General features: G+C 43.6%; 2 protein-coding genes and 1 long non-coding RNA gene across 16 annotated transcripts in view; 1 reads left to right on the top strand and 2 right to left on the bottom strand.

The window, feature by feature from the left end:
• Positions 1-1965, bottom strand: part of LOC142940087 (uncharacterized) — a 45712-nt gene extending 43747 nt beyond the window's left edge. The window contains exon 1 of one of the 3 annotated variants that reach the window (XR_012950372.1): positions 836-1965. This is a non-coding gene — a long non-coding RNA (uncharacterized LOC142940087). The remainder of the gene's footprint in view (positions 1-835) is intronic. The other 2 variants (XR_012950373.1, XR_012950371.1) reach the window with 2 other exon arrangements.
• rad23aa (RAD23 homolog A, nucleotide excision repair protein a) lies at positions 879-7678 on the top strand. Of its 2 annotated transcripts, XM_076082958.1 has the most exons (10): positions 879-1115; positions 1748-1874; positions 1972-2133; positions 2632-2837; positions 3389-3432; positions 4076-4203; positions 4834-4921; positions 5699-5829; positions 5933-6103; positions 6211-7678. In XM_076082958.1, the coding sequence occupies exons 3-10, from the start codon at positions 2122-2124 to the stop codon at positions 6322-6324; spliced, it is 894 nt and encodes a 297-aa protein (XP_075939073.1). In that variant the 5' UTR covers positions 879-1115; positions 1748-1874; positions 1972-2121; the 3' UTR covers positions 6325-7678. The 2 variants fall into 2 exon arrangements, with proteins under 2 accessions (XP_075939073.1, XP_075939065.1); XM_076082950.1 differs by lacking the exon at positions 1748-1874.
• Positions 7679-15327: 7649 nt separating this feature from the next.
• Positions 15328-16626, bottom strand: part of nfixb (nuclear factor I/Xb) — a 135087-nt gene continuing 133788 nt past the window's right edge. For all 11 annotated transcript variants that reach the window (XM_076082895.1, XM_076082896.1, XM_076082912.1 and 8 more), the window contains one exon: positions 15328-16198. Coding sequence is in view for 1 of the 11 variants with exons in the window: in XM_076082939.1 (XP_075939054.1) it covers positions 16184-16198 (15 nt within the window). In the remaining 10 variants the exon portion in view is untranslated. The remainder of the gene's footprint in view (positions 16199-16626) is intronic.

The raw sequence follows: 16626 nt of genomic DNA, 5'->3' as shown, positions 1-16626 counted from the left end.
AAGGACACACAGACAGAGATTCCTTGATTCATTCTAGCTAAAACGTGTCACAGACCAGTTTATTTTTCTACAGGTGTTTCTGAGTGTTCAGCAAAAACTGTCAGAAGCAGTAGACAAATTGTAGGCAACTTTTTATGAAGGGACTATAAGGTGCAACCACTGGCTTTATTAAAGCTGTTAAATAAAAGCTATCAATTATATGTGATTTAACGCAACAACACCTGGAGTCCATACACAAGCTGTCACTTGACAAGACGTCTGACAGCGCTTGATTGACAGCTCGATCACTCCCCTGTTAAATTTGTTGCATCGGTTAGGGGCGGGACCAAGCTGTCATCATTCCCATTGGTCCATAGAGTTTTGTGACATCATATTATTCCCATCATAGCTCCACCCAGCTTCTACCTGACCACAGGGCTAATCAACCATGGTGACAGTAAACACCTGTGTACAGCGTCCTTAACATAGATATATATTTTTAAGATATTAAGACAGAGATTCATTATCCATTTGGCAGGATTGGATTTTAATTTGGATGTGAGATATTTGGAATTTCACACATCAGACAGTTGATTCAAAATAAATGTTGCTTTCATTATTCACTATATATAACTGTTTAAAGTTAAACTTTAAACAGTTATATTAAATTGCTGTTCCAAGTGGTCATATTCTAAGTGGATCTTAAATGAGTTCTAACTGTATATATTTGGATATATATTGAATTATTTTTTGTCATTACATTCACTGTAATTATATATAATTAAAGTGCATTTTTAGTTTTTTATTAAAATAAGTCAAGTGAAAGCTCTCCCGTGTTAAAAGTTAAACGACTCACCGCAGCAGGAAGTCTCTCCAGCGAAGATCGAGCTTCTCTCGCGCACCACCAACTTGTCACCAAAGATGGCGATTTGCTGAGTGCTCATGGATACACACATTTCTCAGCTAGTCGTTGTCACACCAGAAACGCCAACTTTAGCAACATTAACTGCTTAGCGAGCGACTATTTATCCGCTTGAGGCACCTCTGACTCCGCGTCAGTCGCCGCTACCATGCAGATCACTCTTAAAACACTGCAGCAGCAGACTATTCAGATTGAGATAGACCCCGAACAAACGGTGAGTGGCTGTTAGCTAACCTGCTAACTTTTAGCTAACAGTACCAGCTGCGGGACCTATATTTTAAACTTTACGCGTAGACTTAACAGTTTTATGAGATTTCCAACACGATAGCATTTCACGTTGTCACGACGAACGGGTGCCAATTAACAGCACGTGTTACGAGTTTGGCAACATGGACGAGACGGATGCTAAACGAGGCGAAACCTCACTAGCAAACGTTAGCCAGTTAGCTAGCCGAGCAGCCCGTTAAACAAAAGTCATCGCGACGCGACAGCGAGCGAATTTCCCGTCGTTTCAAGTTAGTATCGCGGTGACTTTGCTGCTGCTGCTCTTCGGTAACATCTGATGTGAACGAGAATGTAATGCCGCAAACTTCTGCGGCGAGCACAGGCTTCCCCACCACGATATGATAGTCATTGCTAATGCTAACGCTTATGACACTGCTAATTACGACGAGCCGTATTGGTAGCGCACTGAGAAGCTGGCTAAGTTTGTTAGCATGTTCACACAATTTGACATGCAGCTAGCTAGGCCAACATAAAGTGAACGTGACATTGTGCTATTTGAATAGTACTTATGTTACTCATAGTGGATATTATTCAGATATTTCTCTGTTTTCTTATTTACAGTAAGCTGTGTGATACACTGCATGTGAATGAAAACCCTGTTCTTACTCATCATACTTTTGCAAGTCAGCCATGATGCCTCCCTGTCTGTTGACGACATTGTCATTGGTCCATCTGGACGGTTTGATCAGTAGGTCCTATGACTTGAAGGTCAGAGATCAAAGAGGTGCATGTCACACAGTGGCTGCATGTCGATGGTTATTGATTATGATCCCTCTCTTTCTCAGGTGAAGGCCTTAAAAGAGAAGATAGAGGCAGAAAGAGGGAAAGACAACTTTCCTGTATCTGGGCAGAAGCTCATATATGCTGGGAAAATCCTGCAAGATGACACGCCCATTAAAGATTACAACATTGATGAGAAGAACTTTGTGGTGGTGATGGTTTCCAAGGTAAGACCTGAATTGGTTGTCATACATCCAGATGACATTGGGTTGTATAGTGTGGTTTGTTTTTAACTTTTCTCAATTGTCAGCATTTGTATTATAGCACTTTCTCTTGGCTGGTCTGAATGTCAGACATTTTTATACTATTAAAGGCACAATGAGTAGGATTTTCCTATAAAATATTGCATACACTCAAAAAATAATCCCACTCAGTCATCACTTACGATCCACTAGAAGTGTGTATCGGTACCTGTATCAGTATTTTTCTTATTTTGCTGTGGACGTTTCTGGGCGTCCACCTCTATAAACACGTAGCGACCAGTTGCCACATCATAAGCACACATCCAAGAGGAAGCTACGGAAATGGCGGACACGACGGCAAAAATACGTAAAAATTGTGGACAAAATGAGCCCCTAGTTGAGCCGGGCAGGAGGGGTTCAGTTTTGGATGTTGTGTTTACACACCACTAGTCTAACAACACCTTCTCTCCAAACCGGCCGAAGGCTAAACCCGCAGCTGCCGCCTCTCCCCCGGCCACGGAAGCCCCCAAGCCCCCCGTGCAGGACTCTGGCTCCACGTCAACAGCTGTCCCGGCCACAACCGCAGCTTCAGCTTCAGCTTCAGCCCCGACCCCGGCAGCTGTCCCCGTTCCCTCCGAGGAGGCCAAAGAGGAGCCGAGCGCCGACGCCACGGAACCACAACCAGCCAGGTAGAAGCGGTCTGAAAGTGTTTTTGACATACTGGAGACAGTTGAGAAGTAGTGCTGGGAAAAGTCAATTTCACAAAAAAGAATTTCACACATCAATATTGGACTTATTAGTCCTTAAGTATGCCATTCATTTAGCTGCTCTCTGGTTTACTACAGTTCATTTGACTTCCATGCACAATATTTGCAATTAAACCCTGTTTTTGCTTTTTTTTGCACCCTGTTTCCTAAAAGTTAGAATGTCTTTATTGTATCAGTAAACATCAGTCTAGTATTTTTAATGATACAGTGACTCCCTGAGCCAATAGGCTGTCTCCAAACCCAAGGAAGACAATTCATTTGTCGACCTATATGCTGACGATATGTCACAGGAATACTAAACTAACATTCATTTTCTCAAACATCTATGACAAGTATTTTCATTTCAACACAGTACGTCATCTAAAATGTTGCGTATTATTTACTGGACTGGATGGCGATATCTAAATGCAGCTCTTGTCCGGTCTCATTACCTTGGAGTGTGTTGTCTGACTGTCCTTCTTTATGTCTTGCAGCTCCAGCGGCGGGGGTCAGGGCTTGGATGCCTCCTCAGCGCTGGGTAGGTAACAAATGAATCTCTGCTACACTTGCATGACGTGCAGCTGTTAACAGTCTCAATGCTGTTTGCTTAATGTCGGTAAATTGTAGTTTCAGACAATTGAGTGTTTTTAAATGTGTTAACATCACAGCATTCATTGAGTAAATCTTGGGTTATATTTGTTGTGCCACAAATTGTAACTGCCGTGAGTCGGGGACTCTACAGGCTGCAGTGCAGTACATGTCGTTTCTATATTTAGACTGTGACAAAAGTACGCCGTCCTTTTTATTGTGGTGCCACAGAGAGCAGTGGGGATTCCCATTGGTCCAATTATAGATTATGTTGTACTTACTCATAGAGAATGTGAAAGGGTAAAAGTCATGCTGATATTTTAGCCCATTTTGTACGTAATGTCATATTTATATATATATAACTATGTAGGATTTAAAATTTGCTCTATATTACAAATTTAGAGCATATCTCTTGACTCCACATGGCTCTCAAAATGGCAGCGGCTGAGCTGCCATTTTGTAACAGCGCAAACGATGGCAAGAGTGCCGACTGAGCTACAGGTGTCTTATCCGAATCCCTGTGGAACTTCATGCGTGAGGGCGCAACTTTGCAAATATGCAGAGTTAGTAACTTGTGTGTCTTGCGTTTTCAGTGACTGGAGCCGAGTACGAGGCCATGCTCACAGAGATCATGTCGATGGGCTACGAAAGGGAGAGAGTGGTGGCTGCACTACGGGCCAGTTTCAACAACCCCCATAGAGCTGTGGAGTACCTTCTCACTGTGAGTCTGTCTGAAACGTACCTCTGGTTTAACATCACACAAAGGTAGTAATGTTTTATACACTTCACTTCTGTGTGCAGCAGTTGTGCCTACTGACCATCACGTTATCCACTTGTAATTTAAGATATTAGATGCTAAACTACACCAGACATAGCCTCAGCCCTGCTGTCTCCAGCACTCATCTCAGAGGTCTCCTCAAGCACCAGCTGCCACTACTCAGCTTCGTCCAGTTGCTGCTTCTACACAGTCTGGAAAAGTTTTCAGGAAACACAAGACACACTGTTTCCTGAATCAGTTGTAGTAAAATCTCTATGAGTGAAGAATGTCCTCCACACGGCTGTCAATCTGAGCCGGGGGGCTAGGAGCTAACGGTGCTAACAGCGCAAACCGGGGTGTGAGCGCAGTGCAGAGCAGCAGCCATTAAGCTAGCCAGCGGGACACACTAACGCACACGCAGTGACCAAAGCACAGAGAAGCTCTGATTTGAACACACACAGAGGTTGAGTGAGTTGTAATTATCAACTACCAGCTGACCTCCATGGCCCCCGCACTATTGTGATCTATCTCCATGTTCTTTGGCACAAGCAGTGTGTTAATGTGTGATTGACTGTTGTGTTGTTGTGTTTCCAGGGTATCCCCAGCAGCCCGGTCCAGGAGAGTAATCCCCCAGCGCAGGCCCCCGCGTCTGGACCCACAGAAGCCCCATCTCTAGCAGAGGGTGAGGCACACGACCGTTTGTGTATAAAAAAACAAAAAACCCATCGTACTGTTGGGCTATTAGTCATAGTGGACTTAAAAACGTCCTCCCATATTGTTACATGTGACTGCTGAAGGCCTGGAGGACGCATTTACAGATAACTACAGTTAATAATGGCAAAGCCTCACTGGCAGGCTGAGGATGACTCATCATATGATGAGTCATCCTCTTAGAATGTGTAAATTGTTGTTGGACTTGTTGGTTGCAACCTTTTTGTTTCTTCACACTGCAGAGAAGAGTTGTGGCTCATGGTCTCTCTGAGGGGATAAAGGTTGATTAGGACTACAGCTGATCTGTCGATCAATTGATGAGTCGATCAAAAGACAATTATTATTATCATATCAATTAGTTGTTTATTTTTTAAAGCAGATTGGCCAAATAATTGATGGTTCCAAGGTTCTAATGTAAAATAATTCTCAACTTTTCTCTTCTAACAATTTTAAATTGAATATATAACAAACAATGCTAAAGATGAATCAAGAAAATGTGTATACATATGTGTTATGTCGTGCACATGCTCATTACAATAGAGGAAAAATCGATTTAACTTGCTCCAAACAACAAAAACAACTTGCATCCAGCTCAGTGTGGCCTTGAATCTTGAGTCAAAACATGAAATGGCAAAAAAACATTTTGCAAAATGATGAGGAAGGCATGCATGTGTCTGAATTGTTTTGTGTGTAATTGATTTAGTTTGCAATGGTCCTAATGGTTGTTAATTTTGTATGCTTTTGAAAGGAGAGAACCCACTGGCATTCCTGCGGACCCAGCCCCAGTTTCTGCACATGAGAACGGCCATCCAGCAGAACCCCACTCTGCTACCAGCTCTACTCCAGCAACTAGGTCGAGAGAACCCTCAACTTCTACAGGTACCGCAGTCCGCACTCGCGCTGAGAGGTTTTCCTTTGCTGGATCTCTGGTTCACATGTGTCCGATATTAACCGCTACCTCTCACTTCTCTTCCCCTCCCAGCAAATCAGTCAACATCAGGAGCTGTTCATCCAGATGTTGAACGAGCCAGTGGGAGAGGGGGGAGAGGGGGGAGAGGCCCCAGAAGTTGGAGAGTTGGGGGCAGCAGGGGAGGAGGGCGCACCTGTTAATTATATCCAGGTTACACCTCAGGAGAAGGAAGCCATCGAAAGGGTGAATATTGAAAATGTTTTTTGAATTGTTGGATGAGAAATGAAAGGTTGCAGATCCTGTTGTTTTTAACGCAGTTGTTCCTTCTCTTCACCGCTCTGTGTCTACAGTTAAAAGCGTTGGGTTTCCCCGAGGCTCTGGTGATCCAGGCCTACTTCGCCTGCGAGAAGAACGAGAACCTGGCCGCCAACTTTCTCCTCAACCAGGGGCTGGAAGATGACTGAGCGGCGCTGCCTTCCTGCTCCTCCCTCCTACCCTTCCACTGTTCAGCTCAGCATAAAAAAAAGACTGCACCCCCAATTTTATTGTACAGCTACCAACCTCGGCTCAGGAGGGGAGGAGAGGGGAGAGCCAACAGGGGGGTGCGGGTGGGGGGCGGGAAGGGGCGTGGCGGCGGCGGGTGTCACACGCTTAAAAGTACACAAAGAGGAGGTCGGGGTGTAAACGTGTGGAGGAATGACAAAACCCACGTGAATTCCAATGGAATGTGTGGACTTTGTCTTGGGGAGATCTATAATTTGATTTTAGACGTGTGCTTTGTGACATAAGGGAGGGGGGGGAGTTGCGACAAGGGGGTGTGTGTGTGTGTGTGTGCGCGTGCGTGTGTGTGTGTGAGTACATGTCCGTGTGCCTGTGCAGATGGATGCGATACAGTCGAGCTGAAAAAGTAATCAATTTTGCATTCTCTTGAGTTTGTTAACGCCGTAGCTGGATCGTATGGAAGCACATTCTCCTCACTGCGACATCATTATTAGTGTGTGTAACTGCTTGTAAGTAAGCCTCATGTACGGACGTCCAAGAGCGGGGTTTGGCAGAGATGGACTAGACCGTGCTGCACCTATGTATGTGTCTGACATGATGTTGCTGGGGGGGTTCTATCAGTCTGTTTGGGGGGGGGGGGGGGGGGTGTAAAGGAAACTAAACTGACAAAGAAGTATCTGGTTGTTCTGTTCACTTTGTCCCGCCCTCATCTGTCCTTCATGGTGGCTGCACAGGTGACAGTCCCTACAACATGCTGTGCCTGCCTGTTTAGGTTACTCAAATGTGGAACTATTTTTGTCTGTGCCGATAGCTTTTGGTGCTAATTAACACTATCTGTATGAATCTGCTGTGCCACTTAACATATGATTTAAACAAACACACACAATAGAGGTAGAAACTTGAGCAGACACTGGTCGCCAAGGGGAGGTAGTTTTACAGCCTTATTCAGTCAAATTCTTGTCAACTTTAGTGGTCGGTAGATGTTATTTCTAACATATCTTTTCCCGTTTACCAAATTGGTTTATTTTATCAGGACGGCCCACACTCTTAACGGTTTGTCTTTTAGTTTGTTAGCATTCGACCACATGTGGGAAGACGATTTAACCAAAATGATTAAATATCCACACTCTTAAGTTGTTATGTGCAAATATTTGCCGATGAATCTGTGTGCACTGCTGGGTGAGGTCTAAACCGTCTGCATGGGGTTTTCAACAGTGTCGCGTGATTGACTCATCAGGACCGTGCAACTTATTCTTTTTCTCTAGGGCAACACATGTTCCAACAGATGTGTTCAGAATAAACAACTTTATGCAGTTATATTGTACTAACATGTCTAGGCGGTCTAGAAAAGCCTTTTTCTTGCCTTGTAACATCGCTTTCAGACAAACAAACACTTCAGGGAAAGAAATGGGAACCAGGTCTAAATCTAAAATTACTTTTAAAGTGTAGTTTTTATCTTAATCTGGGGAAACTGGTCTAAATCTAAACCATTTAATTTGATTGAATCTGAGTTCTAAAAAAAGCTTAGATTAAAATCTGAATAAAAGAAAATGACAATGTTCTTGTTTAAATTTTCTGGCACGGTGTGCTGCCCTGCAATATATGGCCAGTGATGCCGGGGGGGGCTCGTTATTTTGGAGTTGCAAATGGCAGCTAATCGTTGATAAGGCTGTATAAGAATATTTAAAGTATATTTGGCATTCATTTATTACAAGAACCACGCTACTTTGTGTCTCAATATTTAACTTTTACTCAAATGTGCATCGACGAGTTTCTTAACTAGCCCGACTGAAAGAGACCTGTTTTTATCTTGAATATAAATATGGACACTAATGCAGCGAAGCTCATTTTACATTTAAAGGCCTCATAGCGTACCAAGGCTAAACTACACACAGAACGGCCAGTGAGAAGACATTGTTCAGGGATTTGCAGCTCATATCCGACTCAGTAAACCCTATTATGAAGCTGCTTATGATAAACGCAAAGGTTCTCATCTCAATGTGGGACCATGAACGAGACATCTAAAAGAAAAACCTAAATGTCTCCAGTCTCATTCTGTCTGCTAAGGTCATGTTTTACTGTTCTACAGCATCAACATGATCTACGACTCTGCTGCGCTACAGTCAATATCTTCAAATGTCTTTTAGGACTTTCACTCTTTGTTTTGTAGATTCAGATGATGCTAATGTAGGTCAACAGGAGCCCTCTAGTGGGGTAATCCAGCCCTGCTATTCCAGCATGCAGTGGCCACTGTAACACCTTTATACCTGCTTGAGTTTGAGTTGACCTCATCTGGATGACTGGACCAGCTGCTGAGAACATGACATGTCCACGCATAAGGGCCAAACTCCATCAACACACATACAAAGTAAAGTTGTCAGACGGATTGTGCCACATAAATGAAAAGAGTGATACTTCTTCTCCGTAGTAGTCCACTGTGTTCACCGGTTGGTCTGTGTGTCTGCCTGCTGCCTCACTGGTGAGACTGAACCAAAACAACGAGCTAAAGGACGCTAAAACGCTCGGTAGCGATGGTGCTAACTGAACTCGGGGGTTTATCACAGAGAGCGACCCCTTTCATATTAGACATCCTAGTCATTTGACCCATTGTACATATAAAAACATGAATTAATGCAGCTTTAAAATGATTTTCTCCACCTATAAGCAGAGCTGCTACTTAACGTGGCAACGGCTGAGCCGGCAGCTAGAGGCTAACGGCGCGCTAACAGTGTAAATAAATGGAAACAGTGAACAGTGTTTACCTGAGGGGGGAACTGGAGGGTCTGCGACCACGACATCGGTCGGTTAGGAGTTATCAGCTGTAACCGCAGTGTGAGCCAACAAGTGTTCACATGCTTTAGAAGACGATAATAGTTGTTTGCCGCTATATTAATGCTCCGAATGTCGTATATTGCACCTGTAATCCAGCAATTGAGCTAAACTAGTCTTCAGCACAAGCCACATATGAAAGAGGTATCTATTCCCTTCTTAAATAGCAATTGTTTCATTATTAGCAGTTTTAAGTTACTTAGATTTTACTTTTAGTAATACGCACACATTTTAAAAAATAGTGACGAATTGCTCTGGATTGTCATCCATTTCATTTGAAATTAATAATAATCTCATATTAATAAGAAGGAAAACGAACTTGTGTGATGCTGACAAATGCAACGTGCGAGGGGGATTATGGAGCGATAAACAGATCCAGGATCCTGAAATCCCTTTCACCTGACACAGTTCCTCAGATATAACAAAGACAAACAACAATACTGGAGACAGTCCTGTCCAAGTAGAGAACTACTGTACATGAAGTAGTTAAAACCAGCTGCTCACACAGTGATACATATATAAGAATATAATCAGTGACGGGACATCACGAATACTTTTACTTGTAATATCTTAAGTGCCTTTTTAAAATGCAGGATTTATCCTAGTACTTGCTTTACCTCAAGTATTTTTTTTACCTAAGTAAAGGCTCTTCTTCCATCACTGCCCCTGGAGCACGGCCATGTTTGAGACACAGCTGCTTGTCCACCACTGAAATCACACGGTAATAATCACAGGCGAGAGGGGCGGGTACAGCTAAGAACATCCTTTTATTCAATCAAGTAAAGGTGTTGCTCTTTTCAAACTGTTTTTTTTTCTTTATTATTATTATGGAAAAGAAACTGTAATTAACACATGCATTTCACCATGGGCTCTGGGAGGGTGTGTCTGATGGAGGAGGAGGAAGAGGAGGAGGAGGAGCACTCGGAGCGGATAGGGGCCGAGGCTGGCCAGAGGAGCTCAGTCTACACTAAACACGGCCCAGCATCCTACAAAACGTGTTCAAAACTAACGAAGGAAATTTAAAACATAAAATTTAAAAATAAAACAGCGGACGGTTCGGCCACAAGGTCTGACTGGGCTATTTGAAAGGCGCAGGGGCAGAAACATAGACACCCACCCTCATCAAACACACACACACACACACACACACACACACACACACACACACACACACACACACACACACACACACACACACACACTGCCCCGTGCAACCCGTTCATCTCTGCTATGGCTTCTCAAACTGTGGCGCTTTCTCTTGTCAAAGGCTTGATTGATAATACTGCTGCTGGCTTCATTTGCATGATGAATAAAAATAAAATAAAATAATAATAAAAAAAGTTGCATAGGCCTATATATAATTGTTTTTCTTTTCTTCGCAGGACAAAAAGAAATCTATAAATTGCTTGATTTTGCTGGTGGAATATCCCCGGTGCTTTTCTCTAGAAGTCACCAACAAGGTTTTTTTTTTTTTCGTACGGCTTTTTGGAAGCGCGTCGCTTTGGTCAATCAAACGCTGCGGTTCAGGATAATGGCGGCGGGTCGATGCGTGGCGTCTCTCGTGATTGTGCTAAATCTGAGCCCTTCAGTCTGCGTGCTGTGGAACTGTTCCGCTTATAAGGTGCTTCAAGTCCTTAAAAAAATTTAATTAAAATAAAACAAATAGCTGGTCACATTCAACCACTAGAAAGGTGCATAATTGAAGGTCTCAACGTAGTAACAATGACAAAAAAAAAGAATAAAAATCCAAATTCAATTACATAAAAAAAAAAATAGAAACAAGGATGACGAACAAACCTGCCTATACTAGCAATACTACTGGTCATCGCTCTCGCGTACGGCCGAACCCAAACGTTCCCATGAGTGCTCTCCTCCCTCCGCCGTGAGGCTGATGTGTCACTGCTGCCAGAGGGGGGGACTATTTCTTTGCTCCGACCCCAGCAACCCCCCCCCCCCCCCCCCCCCCCGTCCTCAGCACAGCCCAGAGCCCCGTGGTGTAACTTGTTCACTTACATTAGCTGTTGAATGGAGAAGCTGAAGAAGATGGGTATGGTAATACAATGTGAAAGCGTACAGACAAGAATAACATGTGAGCTAACTGCATTCTGCTCAGACAAAAAACAAAAAAACAACAAAAAAAAAAATCTTTGCGTATTCATTTTTTTTTTTTTTTTCAACCCCGCCGTTCAGAGAAAGGGAGAAAAGGAAGGGGGGGGGGGGGGGTTACGCGGCTACAGACTACTCCAGTGTCCGAGATAGACAGAAGACAAGATACGGAGGAAGAGAAGCAAGACGGAAAATATCTTCTTTTTTTTTAGGCTTTTTTTTTATGTTTTTCTTAATTATTCAACAATAAAAAGAGGAACTAAATCACACCAATGTCCTTTAGTACTATGTATACTGCTCGTAAAAAGCTCCAAGAAGAGGAAGAGAAAGATATAGAAGTATGAAGGAGGGGGACGTTTGTGTTTTTTGTGTGTTTTTTTTGTTTCTTTCGAGATGGGCACTCAGGATTACGAGATGGAATCTGTGAACAAAAGGCACTTTTTAGGGACAACCTTTAAGATGCTCTGAGTCTATAACACTACGTCACCAAACATATATTTATAATCATTTACAGTGGGAGATTCGGTGGGGGGTAAAGGGGGAGGGGGAAGGGAAGGGGGGGGGGGGTTCACTTGAATCGATGACGGAGCCCCTCTGACCGGACAGAGGCCTCTTATTCCCTCTCCCTGAGCCCAAACACCAAATTGCACCAGGTATCGTCGTCCATGCCCCCGTTATCTAGATCCAGAACTGTGCATCTCCCAAATCGTCTGCGTCTGGGACACAATATTTTAGTTTTGTCCCTACGACTGTTCCTCTGCTATGGTGTAAAGGTTGAGGGGGGGGGGGGGGGGGGCTTTTTCAGAACAATAAACCTCTCCCCCCTCGGTAAATATAAAAAAAGAGAGAAATAGAATAATGCATGTTGTCCTAAAATTTGCTTTTATGATAACACTTAATTTTTCGTTTATTACTATTTATGTATAATAGAGATTGAATGTACTTTATTCTTTACGAAAGCACCAGGTTTTCATAGTGATATATATTTTAAGAGTTGCAAAATTGTTCCTTCAGCCCTCCCACATTTTGAAAACAAAATCAATAGAAATTAAATTTGTTTTTCTTTAAAAAAAAAAAAAAAGAAAAGTGATAAACGAAAGAAGAAGAAGAAAACAAAAACAAAATACAACAACAAAAGGAAATTTTAAAAAACAATTTCCCCAAACTTACTTACAAAGACTGGGATATTTCTCTCGCCGCCCTCGTATTTAGAGTCCCGAGCATGTGGACTTGAAAAAAAAAACAACCTTTGAGGGTTTTTCCCTCTTTCCTCATGACACCCTCACAACAATCGCTAACAAACAAACACAATTCCTCTACCAAGGCATTGCACATGGCTCAATCGACATACATCATTTAGGTTCAAGAACAATACTTCCCATCAAAACAAGAAAGAAAACAACAAAACCTAATCTTTTTTTTATTATCATCCTCAACGACATTATCATCACCGTCTATGTCTCTATTGTTGTGTTTGCCACGGATTCGCTTGTACGTCTTTAAAGTGGGTTTAGAGTCTTCTGCTTTAGCTCTAATCGGCGGGTTCTTTTGAGATGCATCCTATGACTGCGCGATGTACGCCATGCTTCAAAAAATAACTAGACTGCCACAGAGCTTATCTTGCAAATAAAACAAAAAAATGTATATATCTATAAATATATATGTGTATTATATATAAAGATGCTTGCGATTATCTAGTGAGCTGTCGCCGTTTCTTTTTTTTTCTTTTTCTCCCCTCTCCTGACATACATTTTTTTTCACCATTCGCTATAGCTTATATGTGAGAAAAAAGAACCTGAATTCATGTTTGACAAATTGCATAATGGGAATACAGAGGCACTTCCATAGATTAGAAAAAGAAATCGCTTCAGCCGCCGTTGACGCCCTTACTCAGCAGAGCTGGTTCTCTCTCTACGAAGCCGGTGAGACGGCCGGTCGCCGTTTCGGTTGGCCGACTATGTCGTGTTTCCCTGCAGTGAAGAACGTGGCCAGGCAGTCCAGTTATTTTGTGAGGTCGGATGGGTGGTTTTGACGGGTAAGAATCAGTGGGAGTATGTGCGGGCTGATGGTGTAAAAACGATTAAAAGCTTAAAGGTCTCCTCAGATTGTCTGTTTTTTTTTGTTTGTTCGTTTTTAAGACTTCCCTTTGAATTCAGTTGGGGGACGGGACGGGACGGGACGGGACGGGGGGGACGTAATAGTGGTCGGTGAGTTTAAGATGCGCCGATCTGTGCTCTGCGGGTGCGATTCCATCCCAGTGATACGTCCACCGGTTTGAACACTTAAGTGGTGGTCAATCTAATTCTTATGAAAAAGGTTGGCTGGTATGATTGTTTTAGTGCAGATTTTGATCATCAAGGGCTCATCGATTCACAATATAAAGGGGGGATTGCTGGTGTTTGTGTGTGTGTGTGTTGGGGGCATTACCATAGCAACCGATATCCTGATCCTGTGCACCGAAAAACAAAAACAACAAAAAGTGGGGCACATGGGTGATCCTCCTACTGCCGGCCTTAGAGGCCCCCTCGTTCCGCAAACAGCCAGATATGTCACATATTCATTTTGCTCCACAGTGTGGCTCCCTCTGCTCTTGGAGCAGCGGCCCGTCTGGGAGTGTAAACAACAGGGTAAACTTTAGGGAGACTCTGGGTCCCATCTTCAGCAACCTTCCCCTCCTTGCTTCTGTTTTTTTTTTTTTACTTTTTCCATCACTCATATATCACCACAACCACCAGCGGCTGCACCTGGGCCAAATAGTAGATGGGGCTAGTTGAGCTTTGTTTCCTTTCAACGTTCTGCTGACCTGTACGGTTCAGCAGGTACGTTCCCCAGAAAATAAGCTTCCTGTGATTGTCAAAATCCAGCATTGTGTGGTCCTCCAAGTACAGTAGGTGGCAAATTGGTTAATCTGTCACTGAGAACAACAGAACCAGTTTGACACGGTGGAAAACACGCTTCTTCCTTTATTTTGTTGGTTTTTTTGCCGAGAGTTAGACAAGAAGATCGACACCACTCACATCTGTCCATTAAAGGTGAAGCTATCCGAAGCAGCCGGTTAGCTTAGCTTAGCACAAAGACTGGAAAGTGGGTGGGGGGATATCAGCCTACCAGCACCTCTGAGATTACCTTTGCACAGCAGCTGATATCACGATATCATAAGATCACATTTCACACAAAAATCCATCTTGTTCAAAACAACAATGGCGGCTCTTAACGAGGTCAGCGTGGACGCTGCAGTAGCATCAGTTATTGGGGAGTATGTCTTCAGTGAGTTCAGATGGTTCTGTGTAACAAACCATTTTGGCGCGACAGGTTAGCACCGGCTGCGTTCGTACGCAAAGGGCTCCAGCACAGGTTTCGAGCCTTTATGCTAAGCTAAGCGAAGCGGCTGCTTGCAGTAACGTCATATTTCATGCACATACTTGTGAGTGGTATTGATCATCTCGTCTAACTCTTGGTAAAAAAAGAAAGAAGAAAAAAAAGCGCATTTCCCAAAACGTCAGACCTCGCCTCTATGTTTGGGCATGTACTATTTGGTCCAGGTCAGCTGACCACCCTGTCTACACCGCTTCAACATCCCACTGTGTTGCTCTATAAGGTGCTGTCATTCAAATACAAAACAATTATAAAATAGTACAAATCCAAAAAGGAATAAATTCAAATAAGAGAACACACGAGATAACAAAATCAATCATCTACATTACACGAGGGCAAAAGGGGGGAACCAATAGCTGCTGCCTATAGCCGTGAGATCTGTAAATGATGTGATGTTTCTAATCAAATAGGTCGAGTGAGTTCAGTGGGCTTACTGTGTGTGCATATCAAATGGGAAAAAAATAACCCAACACCACCACCTATGAATACTACAATCCAAAAATGTCCGACTGGGCAACTTTGTGTCTGTGTGTGCGTTGTCAATCGTACCACACGCGCCGTGGTCGTGGCACAGATTGAGCGAGTGTGTGTGTCGCGTGGGGGGGGGGGGTGAGAAAGAGCGGAGGCCAAATGAGGGGCGGGGGGGGGGGGGGGGGGGGGGGGGGGTCGAGGACACGCGGAGGCTCCTTGCCACCTTGGTTTTTCCTCCTTAAAATGCTTTTGGTAGGCAAGTCTGGTTCACCTACCACGCCTCATAGGTAAATAGTGCACATCGTTAAGATTAGTGTTAATTGATTCAAGCTTCTAGTGCAACCCTCAATCAAGATATGTTTTGGCATGGTCTCTCTCTAGTTAGTAGTAGGCTAAAAAGGGAGTCTTTCAGACGGAGAGGAAGCGTCGGTCAATTTGATTTCGTTTTGGGTGATGACGGACATCACAGGAGCACGGACTGCAGCTTTGATCGAGGCTGCGGGTTCATTGTGGGGGTGTAGCTTAAATGTTGTGTGAAAAACCGGATTTCTTTTTGTTTGTTTTTGTTGCGACAGTTGATTTTCCTAGCCATTCATTACACAATGCGGCCTCACAGAGCAGGAGAAGTTGATGGTGTTCCTCCTCCTCGGGTTCCTTCTGCGTTGCTGCTGGTTCAGTGATTTATTTTCGTTTAAAGGAGAGAGCTGCTTGCTGCCGATTGTCCCCTTTACCCCTTCTGTATCCTGGCGTCCTCTTCGTCCGTCTGTTCGTTCATCTTTTCCATCGATCCGCCTTTTCGCTCGAAAAAAACGGGTCCTCACCTCTGACTGGATAAATGAGTCCAGAGTTCCTCTTGAAAGCGTTGTGCTGCTGTCGTTGTTCCTGCGTTGTGTTTCGTGTCGGGTGAGACGTGCTGTCGGGGGCCGGTCGGTGGGTGGAGTTGGTTGGAGGACGACTGTTATCCTGCGGGTTGTATCTCTGCTTTTTCTATTTCCGATTGTAAAGAAAGAATTCTAGTTGCTGGTTCGTGCACAGATCTTGTCAGAGGAACCAAGACTAGAAAAGACAAAAAAAAAGGGAAGTATGTTAGTATCAAAACCAGTAAAACATGTGTGAATGTGAACACAAGCGGTGGACAAAATAACGAAAACATCTCTGAATACAATCTAATCAATTTGGTGATTTTGGTGTTTGACTTAGACGGACATGAAGCTCTCCTGGTACAAAAGATGGCATCACTTTATCAGGTACACCTGTACCATCTAATGCAGGTGGTTACCAGACGTCTCCATGCCAAGGGCCCCCAAATAGCATTAGCTCATAATTACCAGGGCCCTCCTTTTGCAAGACGTCTTAACAAAAACCCATTGACAACGCTAAGGCAAATGCTAAAAGAAGAATGACTACAAATATCTGTTTACACATTTTTGTGAGTCAGCACCAGCTAGCTAGATGCTAGCAACCTAGCTAGCTAGCTAAATTTC

Source organism: Anarhichas minor, unplaced genomic scaffold, assembly GCF_050575085.1.
Source record: "Anarhichas minor isolate MPS153535 unplaced genomic scaffold, ASM5057508v1 ptg000007l, whole genome shotgun sequence".
Lineage (NCBI taxonomy): Eukaryota > Metazoa > Chordata > Actinopteri > Perciformes > Anarhichadidae > Anarhichas > Anarhichas minor.
Note: the sequence above shows the minus strand (reverse complement) of the source record. Positions and strands in the feature narration are given on the sequence as shown.

What these genes read in the sequence shown, in the direction of transcription:
- rad23aa (XM_076082950.1), top strand. Translation starts at nt 1,050, where the DNA reads ATGCAGATCACTCTTAAAACACTGCAGCAGCAGACTATTCAGATTGAG. An exon ending in GGATGCCTCCTCAGCGCTGG is followed by an intron (nt 3,433 to 4,075) that starts GTAGGTAACAAA and finishes TTGCGTTTTCAG; the next exon opens with TGACTGGAGCCGAGTACGAG. An exon ending in AGAACCCTCAACTTCTACAG is followed by an intron (nt 5,830 to 5,932) that starts GTACCGCAGTCC and finishes TTCCCCTCCCAG; the next exon opens with CAAATCAGTCAACATCAGGA.